The 11,007-nt window shown below is 44.8% G+C and overlaps 1 protein-coding gene across 2 annotated transcripts in view; it reads right to left on the bottom strand.

The window, feature by feature from the left end:
• Positions 1–3,144: 3,144 nt before the first annotated feature.
• The window catches only part of LOC137373587 (epithelial cell adhesion molecule-like), a 36,660-nt gene continuing 28,797 nt past the window's right edge, over positions 3,145–11,007 (bottom strand). For both annotated transcript variants that reach the window (XM_068038571.1, XM_068038572.1), the window contains one exon: positions 3,145–5,413. In XM_068038571.1, coding sequence (XP_067894672.1) covers positions 5,360–5,413 — 54 coding nt within the window. In that variant the 3' untranslated portion in view covers positions 3,145–5,359. The remainder of the gene's footprint in view (positions 5,414–11,007) is intronic.

The following is an 11,007-nucleotide window of genomic DNA, read 5'->3' as shown; positions in this document are numbered from 1 at the left end:
CATGTTTTGAAATGACCTATGGTGATTCCTGTTAGCTTCTACAATGCTGACGTGTTGAAAAGATGGTTGACTGTTTGAGCTGCCTGAGCTTGTCTTTACCAGAGGGGTATACTCTTAAAATCCCTTTATCTTGATGGCAACTTGTGCTTTCACCTCTGAAGCCTGGATGTGAAACCAACCCAGACTAGTGCCATGAATGTCTCCTTTCTCAGTTGGCTGTGAGTTATACCTGTGCAATGTTGTAAAGAGGCCTCAGCGCAGCTCCCATATGCAAGCCCACAGCAGAAACTGCTTTTAAATCAGTATAAGAATGCTAGATACAGCCATAATGTTCACCTGTGCTACCATCACCTAAGACAGTCAAAATATAAAGTTTGGAGGGAAAAAATCTTGTCTGAAAAATATTGGTAAAATTTAGACGTTGGGTCTCCCCCTCTGTTATTGATGTAATGAAGACTCGCTCACAAAGCCTATGCCATTTAATGGATCCTGCGACATCGCGAAGGCTATGCATTATAGAAAAAGGCCATTTGGTTCAACAATTCCTGCTCCTTTGAAACTGATTTCAGTCACTTGCACACCATATCTCTCTCTTCTTTCCACTCCTGTTCAAAAACAGGAAGAGGGATAAATCCGGTAGCTGCAGGGTAGTCAGTCAGCCTACTATCCGCACTGGGCAAACGTGGAGACTGTAATCAGAAACTAAATTTAATTATCACTTGGAAAAAATATGGGTTAATAAAATGACAGCCAGCAAGAATTTGTTAAAGACAAATCATGTTTAACTAAATTTGATTGAATTCATTGATGAAATAATAGAGGGTTGATTAAGCGACCGTGGTTGATGTGTGTATGGATTTTCAAAAGGTGTTTGATAAAGTACTGTCTTATAGACTTGTTAGCAAAATTAAAGCTTATGGAATTAATGGGGCAGGCTGGCAACATGGATATTAATTGACTAAGATGGTGAATTGTTGTTTTTCAGACTGGAAGGATTGGAATTAGGACCACTGCTGTTTGATATATATTAATGAGCTGGACTTGTACACAGGGCATAATTACATGGAGAGGGTGCAGAGGAGACTTACTAGAAAGGTACCAAGGATGTGGGACTTCAGTTTATGTGGAAAGACTGCAGAAGCTGGGATTTAATAGAAGTGTCCCAAATCATCAATGGCTTTGCTGGAATAAATGAGGAGATGCTGTTTCCAATGGCATGAGGGTCAGTAAGCAGAGGGGACAGATTTAAAATGATTTACGAAAGAACCAGAGGCAATATGAGAAATTGTTTTTATACAGCGAGTTGTTGTGATCTGGAATTCGCTGCCTGAAACAGTGGTAGAAGCAGATTCAGTAGTAATTTACAAAAGGGAATCGGATAAATACTTGAAATGGAAACTGTTATGGCCAGGTGAGGAGGGGGTCTCAGGCTCCCCTCTTGCCCTTCCTCTTGTTTAACCACAACAGGGTTTATTCCTTTCAAACAGTGGTTATGCTTACCACCTCTGTGAATGTTTTTATCTTTTACCTTTACTGTGATTGTGAAAGAACCAATTGGACAGGTTTTCTTGAGTTTAAACAAGAGGTAAGTTTATTATATTTCACAATCTAACCCCAATTTAAAAATACTAAAGAAAAATATGCTACACATTCACACACTCACAGATAGATTGCAGAGGGAAAAATAGACTTGGTGTTTGGAATAAAGTCTAGAATAAATGGAACTTAGGTACACAGTCTGTGAAGTGGATGATCCGGTGGTCCTCCGACTAAAGCTGTATTCTTGAAGCCTTCGCTGGTCAAAGTGCACTTTGTGGTTGGCCTGCTTTGCTCAGGGTTTTCTTGAAGGCAGAATTGTAGTTGGCTCTCTCCCCTGGTCTCTGGTTGTAGCAATCTGTAGGCTTGGAGGGTCCACAGTTGCAGACGGTTTTCAAACTTCATGTTTTCTGGGGAAAGGGATGCCCACCGCTTTTTCTGTTGCTGTAGTCTGAGTTACTGCTTGTTTCCTTCTTTGTCTGAAGGAAACAAAACCAATTCCACCCGACCCGAGGTGGACAGACAGTCACATGGCTGCTTCAGGTTTTCTGGAGCCTTCTAATGAAATTCAAGATTAGGAATTGGCTCCACATGCCCCAGGATACTAATTTACAATTGAAGAAGGGTTTGCTCTTTCAAAGTCAATATGTTAGGATTGCCTTGACTGCCAGGCTAATGAAGCCATTTTAGGTAATTCAATCACTTAGAGCAAGCCATTGTTCGGGGTCTATGCTACTCAAACCTCTGGCTCCAGGTGGATCTTTTGAATATGTAAAGGTGTTACAGATGCAAATTGCAGTGGCCATCTTGGCTGCTAGTTTTTTAAAAAAGTTACTATAGGATTTTTCCATTAAAAATTTAAGTTTCCAACTCATGAAATTAATATTTCTCATTTGGCATATGGAATTTTCTTGACAAAACATTTTAAGGGCTATGAAGAAGGAGCAGGGGAGGTAAGATTAATTGGATAACTTTCAAAAAGCTGACGGAACAATGGGCCAAATGGCCGCCTCCTGTGCTGTATAATTCTATGAGACGAGTACTGCAAAATTGCGACTTTTCAAACAAGCTATCAGATTGAAGCTGCTTGTTAAAAATAGAACACTTTTACAGCCCAGGTAAAGCACAATACCATTTGCTCGAATAATGCACTAAACCTGCTCATAAATTCCTTTGTTAAACCATTAACGGCAAAATCGCACACATTTTTAACCTGAAACCATTTACTTCCAGTGCATCCTCTGTAAACATTAATTAGGTGTGTTATTGTAACTGCTTTTAACACAAGAGGATTGTAAGTAGGCAGTGCTAATCATCACTCAAATTCAGCCATAGGCAGGCGTTAATTGGAATCTCAGTTAATCTTTGACAGCATTTAGCATATTGCTAACATTTTGTCCATGTGATGTAAACCCACACAACAGCAACAGTCTGCATTTGTGTTGTGCCTTCAGTGCAGAAATAAAGGTTCCAAGGAGTTTGGTGGGGAAGATAGGTTGGAGGAGATTTCACAGCTAGGGGCACAGCCATTGCATGATTCAAAGTAATATTTTTATAATTTCTCTCCCCACACAGGTGTTGTTCTGTCTTAGAGCTCCCCCCCCTCCCTCCCTTCATATATACCTCAATTGAGATCATAGACTGCTGTGAGGTCTCTGATACTGATCTGTCAGTGTTCAGCAGGGGACGCCAGAGATCCTCCTGCCTCACAATACAGATGGAAAAGCTTTCCCAAAGGGAATGTCTGTTCAGTGATCAGATGCCCATCTGTCTATGCCACACTGTATTAGTTTGCCCACTGGCTGAACCACTGAATTGGCTCCATTCTGTCGGCTTCACAGAGACTAAAGGGGAAAATGGCAGTGAGACATTTGTATCTTAGCCTCCCCAACGAGTTCAGTGCAATTACAGTGTCAGGACGTTTTGGGCAGAATTAACTGGGACAAGTTACTAACCTACCTGCAGGGTTCAGAAGAAGGGTCACTGACCCGAAACGTTAACTCTGCTTCTCTTTCTACAGATGCTGCCAGACCTGCTGAGTGAATCCAGCATTTCTTGTTTTTGTACTAACCTACCTGACAGCCTCTAAACAATATGTAATAGTTCCAAGAACCTGTAAAGAGACAAATGACTTGCATTTATCGCCCACCTTTTTATGTCCCAAAGTGCTGAATAGCCAATGAAGTACTTTTGAAGTGTTGTCACTGTTGGAATGTGTGAAATGCAGCATCCAATTTTCACACAGCAAGCTCCCACAAACAGCAATGTGCTAATGAACAGATCATCTGTGATGTTGATGAGGTGATAAATATTAGCCCAGGACACCAGGGAGAACTCCCCTGCTCTGTTTGGAAACAGTGCTGTGGGATCTTCTATATCCACCTAAGAGAGCAGGTTTGGGCTTTGCTTTATTGCCTCATCTAAAAGACAACACCTCTGACAGGCTTTTTAAAAAAAACTGATCTAGAGATCAGGTTGTTGTCTAGGGCAGTACACGGTCCCGGAGAAGACCTGTCATATATCTCAAACGCTGCTCTTTAAATCTTACAACTCTTCAGTGATAATGTGAGTTATAACTTCTGTGTGTCATGATGTGTCCAACAGAAGGGTTTTGCCAGAGAGAATGACATCAATTAATTGAAACTACGAATGTCTTTTTTTTAAATAGCGAAGGTGATTTTGCTGCAGTCCTTGTCAAAGGGGATATGGATTAAACTGCAGCATAAAACAAAACAAATTGTTCAGTGTCATGTGTTAGATTGGCCATACCTGCTGTCTCCTGTTCAAGAAGTGCATTTTCCTGAGCAGATAGTGTCATTTTAATGTTAAAGGTGTATTTAAACAGCCTCATTAACATCCCATAAGACACGTGCAGATTTCACAGCCCATTTGCTTTTAATGAGTTGCTGTTAAACTCTGCAAGTCTGCGTGCTTGTGATGTGATTGTACTTTCGACCTTTATATAGTACAGGCGTCTTTATTTCACAAGCTGGGCAGCTACAATTAAAACATAATACTGTTACAGTGTGGTTAAAATCATTTTTAAACAAAACATAACGTATATCACTGAAACATCTTGGCTAGCAATTTCCTTGCCGCTGCTCGTATTCTGCCAAGGAATCCCTGTTTGCACAGATTTCTGTAGCTCATAGCAGGAAGAGGGAGCAGCTCTGAGGAAATCACGGCCCTTCCAAACCTCACACCAGTTGGTGGGGGGGGGAGTGGTGAATGGGGTGAAATTCGTCTTCGGTGGAGGTGCACTACAGGCGATAGAGGATCAGTCACCTGTTATACAGCTACCCTCTACGCGCCCCACCAATTTTCCATTCCACAGACTGGAAGGGACAGCTCATACGCTACCTGACCCTTTCTGCGCCACCGTCAACATTGAATGTCACCCTCGAAGATTTTTGAAGAGCAGGAACTGGTGAGTGTCCCACAGGCAGCAAGAGTGAGTGACCGATTCATCTGCTGTTGGTTGAGGAAGGATTGTTGGCCCCAGGCAGAATTTAATGCTCTTCTAATAATGCTGTGGGATCTTCAACGCCAAGTTGGAGCCTTGCTTTAACATCTGTCCCAGCATATTACTGGAGTGTCAGCCCACACAGTGGATGAAAATTCCTGGCTATGGGGTGACTATCCACAACCTTCTTGGTTTTCTTCTGCATTGAATCAACGTGATCATCGAGTCATCTGTTGTGTTTACTCATGGCGCTGTGTGGAACAAAATATAAATACGAGGCTCATTTTCAAAAACTGCTTGTGTGCAACAAATACAAGAGTTAGTTCCCACCAGCCAAGGGCGCACAAAGCTTCTTGATAGTTAATGTGCTAAACCCATCCTCCGAGCAATATGGTGCTCCTCCATTTCCTGTCCCTGTGTAAACCAACAAGAAAAAACTCCATTAGAGACAATAATGTTGCAGGAGTAACAAGAGCAGCACAGATTGTTTGGCCTGTTTATCCAGTGAGTCGCAGATGAAGATGGTTGCCAACTCTCCAGGATTGTCCTGGAGTCTCCAGGAATTAACAGCAATAGTGATAGGGATTCGATAGCCAGGGGAACAGTCAGGCGTTTCTGCGATAGTAAACATGACTCCAGAATGGTGTGTTGCCTCCCTGGTGCCAGGGTCAAGGACGTCACAGAGCGGCTGCAGGACATCCTTCTGAGGGAGGTTGAACAGCCAGAGGTCGTGGTCCACATTGGTACCAATGACAAAGGTAGGAAGAGGAATGAGGTCCTGAAAGCAGATTTTAGGCAGTTAGGAAGGAAATTAAAAAGCAGGACCTCAAGAGCAGTAATCTCAGGATTACTCCCAGTACCACGTGCTAGTGAGCGTAGGAATAGGAGGACAGATCGATTGAACACATGGCAGGAGAATTGGTGTGGGAGGAAGGGTATCAGATTTCTGAGGCATTGGGACCGGTTCTGGGGCAGATGGGCCCTGTACAAGATGAATGCGCTATACATTAACAGGACTGGAACTAACATTCTGGCAGGGAGATTTGCTACTGCTGTTGTGGAGGGTTTAAACTAGCTTGTCAGGGAGATGGGAACCTGAGGGGTAGCTCAAATTGGAAGGAAGTAAAGCTGGTAACAGGAAGTAGAAAAGTAGCAAGTGACATTAGAAGGCAGGTGAGACAAAGGCGAGCATCAACTAGGCTTAGAATGCAGAATAGTGTCAAGACGATAAGGTTAAGGGCACTCTACCTGAATGCACACAGCATTCGCAACAAGGTAGATGATTTAAAGGCCCAAATAGAGGTGCATGGGTATGATCTAATTGCCATAATGGAAACGTGGCTACAGGGCGACCAAGACTGGGAACTGAATATTCAAGGATATGTGACATTTAGGAAGGACAGGAAGAAAGGAAAAAGGAGGTGGTGCCTCAACTTTTTACAATTTATATCAATGACTTAGATGAGGGGAGTGATGGCTTGATAGCTAAATTTGCAGATGACACAGAGATAGATAGGAAAGTATGTTTTGATGAGGACATAAGGAGGTTGCAGACTGATACAGAAAGGTTCAGTGAGTGGGCAAAAATCTGGCAGGTGGAGTATAATGTGGGAAAATGTGAAGTTGTTCACTTTGGCAGGAAGAATAAAAAAAAACGGAGAAAGACTGTAGAATTCCAAGGTGCAGAGGGATCTAGGTGTTCTAGTGCATGAGTCACAAAAAGTTAATATGTAGGTACAGCAAATAAAAAAGGCTAATGGAATGCTATCCCTTATTATGAGAGGAATTGAAAATAAAAGTAAGGATGTTATGCTTCAGTTATACAGGGCATTGGTGAGACCACATCTCGAATACTGTGTGCAGTTTTGGTCTCCTTATTTAAGGAAGTATGTAAATGCATTGGAAGCAGTTCAGAGGAGGTTTACAAGATTGATACTTGGAATGAACGAGTTGCCTTACAATGAAATGTTGGACAGACTGGGCTTATTTTCATTGGGGTTTAGAAGAGTGAGGGGGTGACTTGATTGAAGTATATAAGATTCTGAATGGTCTTGACAAGGTGGATGTGGAAAGGATTTTTCCTCTTGTAGGTGAGTCCAGAACTAAGGGGTAGTGTTTTAAAATTAGGGGTCACCCTTTTAGGACGGAGGTGAGGAGAATTTTTTTCTCTCAGAGTTGTGGGACTTTGGAACTCTCTGCCTCAAAAGGTGCTGGAGGCGGAGTCATCGAATTTTTTTTAAGCCGACGGTAGATAGATTCTTGTTAGGCAAGGGAGTCAAAGATTATTGGGGGTAGATGGGAGTGTGGAATTGGAGACACAAACAGATTAGCCATGATCTTATTGAATGGTGGAGTAGGCTTGAGGGGCCGAATGGCCTACTTCTGCTCTTAATTTATATGTTAGTAATTGCCAAGAGACACTTATATTGCTATAGGAGACACCCAGGAGAAAATTGTGGAGGCATTAAAAAAAATTGTGTTTTTAAAAAAATAAAAGTGTTCAAAGAATTTTATTAGTTATTAAAATATTGGAGCAAAAGAATATAAAAACTGACAGTGAGGAATCATCCAATAGGGTAATGAAGAAGCTATTTGATTTCTCATTGGCTGTGGGAAGTCAGTCTGTCCCAAGGATGGACATGTTAGGCAACCCATTGTTGGGGGTGGGTGAAAGCATGAGATCATGTGATGATACCTCCAGGATTATGTCTAACCACAGTTGGCAACCCTCTCTGTGCCAGGTTACCTCATCTCACCCGGACGGCAGGGGTCTCAGTGGCACCCTGATTAGGAAGCAGAAAACCAGTATCCTGATCACAACTCTGTGAACAGGCCGGGGTTCAGCAGTGTTAGCCCTTGTGATCAGACAGCCCAATGATATTCACTGCCAAGGCTCAGGTGGGACTTACGGTGAGCTACTGGAAGCCGTCGGTTCTTCTGGTTCTCCGCTGTACTGGGGCCATAAGCCATTGCCATCAGGCGATGAGATGAGAAATTGGAGCGAGGTGAAAGGAGTAATAACAAACACTAATTTGCTCAGTTTTTCGGTGGGAGAGGTCATTGCACCTCACTGGACAGCTACCGCCCGCCTCAAACCGGGCAGCCCCCGGTCAATAAGGTTCTGTCCCGCCACAGTCTGCCTGCTTCAATGGGTGCTTGGAGCTCAGGGTCATTGCCCGAAAGGTGGACTGATACACCGCACCAAACAACATGAAAAAAGGAAAGAAGGTACTAGCCCTTCGCTTTGCAAGCTGGAACGTCAGAACTATGTGTCCTGGCCTGTCGGAAGACCTTACACAAATCAACGATTCTCGGAAGACCGCCATCATTAACAACGAGCTCAGTAGATTCAATGTGGACATGGCAGCACTTCAGGAGACTCGCCTCCCCGCGAGTGGCTCTCTAGCAGAGCAAGACTACACCTTCTTCTGGCAGGGCAGGGATCCTGAAGAACCAAGACAGCATGGAGTGGGCTTCGCCATCAGAAACTCCTTGCTCAGCATGATAGAGCCTCCCTCAAATGGCTCGGAACGCATACTGTCCATCCGACTGCTCACCACCTCTGGTCCAGTACACCTACTCAGCATCTATGCTCCAACACTCTGCTCCGCACCTGAAGCTAAAGACCAGTTCTATGAACAACTCCATAACATCATTAGCAGCATCCCCAACACCGAACACCTATTCCTGCTGGGGGACTTTAATGCCAGGGTTGGGGCCGACCATGACTCATGGCCCTCCTGCCTTGGGCGCTATGGCGTTGGAAGGATGAATGAGAACGGGCAGAGACTGCTTGAGTTGTGTACCTATCATAACCTCTGCATCACCAACTCGTTCTTTCACACTAAACCCTGTCACCAGGTTTCATGGAGGCACCCAAGATCACGTCGTTGGCACCAGCTAGACCTCATTGTCACAAGGCGAGCCGCCTTAAACAGTGTTCAAATCACACGCAGCTTCCACAGTGCGGACTGCGACACCGACCACTCCCTGGTGTGCAGTAAGGTTAGACTCAGACCAAAGAAGTTGCATCATTCCAAACAGAAGGGCCACCCGCGCATCAACACGAGCAGAATTTCTCACCCACAGCTGTTACAAAAATTTCTAAATTCACTTGTAACAGCCCTTCAAAACACTCCCACAGGGGATGCTGAGACCAAGTGGGCCCACATCAGAGACGCCATCTATGAGTCAGCTTTGACCACCTACGGCAAAAGTGCGAAGAGAAATGCAGACTGGTTTCAATCTCATAATGAAGAGCTGGAACCTGTCATAGCCGCTAAGCGCATTGCACTTTTGAACTACAAGAAAGCCCCCAGCGATTTAACATCCGCAGCACTTAAAGCAGCCAGAAGTACTGCACAAAGAACAGCTAGGCGTTGCGCAAACGACTACTGGCAACACCTATGCAGTCATATTCAGCTGGCCTCAGACACCGGAAACATCAGAGGAATGTATGATGGCATGAAGAGAGCTCTTGGGCCAACCATCAAGAAGATCACCCCCCTCAAATCTAAATCGGGGGACATAATCACTGACCAACGCAAACAGATGGACCGCTGGGTTGAGCACTACCTAGAACTGTACTCCAGGGAGAATGCTGTCACTGAGACTGCCCTCAATGCAGCCCAGCCTCTACCAGTCATGGATGAGCTGGACATACAGCCAACCAAATCGGAACTCAGTGATGCCATTGATTCCCTAGCCAGCGGAAAAGCCCCTGGGAAGGACAGCATTACCCCTGAAATAATCAAGAGTGCCAAGCCTGCTATACTCTCAGCACTACATGAACTGCTATGCCTGTGCTGGGACGAGGGAGCAGTACCCCAGGACATGCGCGATGCCAACATCATCACCCTCTATAAAAACAAAGGTGACCGCGGTGACTGCAACAACTACCGTGGAATCTCCCTGCTCAGCATAGTGGGGAAAGTCTTTGCTCGAGTCGCTCTGAACAGGCTCCAGAAGCTGGCCGAGCGCGTCTACCCTGAGGCACAGTGTGGCTTTCGTGCAGAGAGATCGACTATTGACATGCTGTTCTCCCTTCGTCAGATACAGGAGAAATGCCGTGAACAACAGATGCCCCTCTACATTGCTTTCATTGATCTCACCAAAGCCTTTGACCTCGTCAGCAGACGTGGTCTCTTCAGACTACTAGAAAAGATCGGATGTCCACCAAAGCTACTAAGTATCATCACCTCATTCCATGACAATATGAAAGGCACAATTCAACATGGTGGCTCCTCATCAGAGCCCTTTCCTATCCTGAGTGGTGTGAAACAGGGCTGTGTTCTCGCACCCACACTTTTTGGGATTTTCTTCTCCCTGCTGCTTTCACATGCGTTCAAATCCTCTGAAGAAGGAATTTTCCTCCACACAAGATCAGGGGGCAGGTTGTTCAACCTTGCCCGTCTAAGAGCGAAGTCCAAAGTACGGAAAGTCCTCATCAGAGAACTCCTCTTTGCTGACGATGCTGCTTTAACATCTCACACTGAAGAATGCCTGCAGAGTCTCATCGACAGGTTTGCGTCTGCCTGCAATGAATTTGGCCTAACCATCAGCCTCAAGAAAACGAACATCATGGGGCAGGATGTCAGAAATGCTCCATCCATCAATATTGGCGACCACGCTCTGGAAGTGGTTCAAGAGTTCACCTACCTAGGCTCAACTATCACCAGTAACCTGTCTCTAGATGCAGAAATCAACAAGCGCATGGGTAAGGCTTCCACTGCTATGTCCAGACTGGCCAAGAGAGTGTGGGAAAATGGCGCACTGACACGGAACACAAAAGTCCGTGTGTATCAGGCCTGTGTCCTCAGTACCTTGCTCTACGGCAGCGAGGCCTGGACAACGTATGCCAGCCAAGAGCGACGTCTCAATTCATTCCATCTTCGCTGCCTTCGGAGAATACTTGGCATCAGGTGGCAGGACTATATCTCCAACACAGAAGTCCTTGAAGCGGCCAACACCCCCAGCTTATACACACTACTGAGTCAGCGGCGCTTGAG

Source organism: Heterodontus francisci, chromosome 9, assembly GCF_036365525.1.
Source record: "Heterodontus francisci isolate sHetFra1 chromosome 9, sHetFra1.hap1, whole genome shotgun sequence".
Lineage (NCBI taxonomy): Eukaryota > Metazoa > Chordata > Chondrichthyes > Heterodontiformes > Heterodontidae > Heterodontus > Heterodontus francisci.
This window is presented reverse-complemented; position numbering and strand designations above follow the sequence as displayed.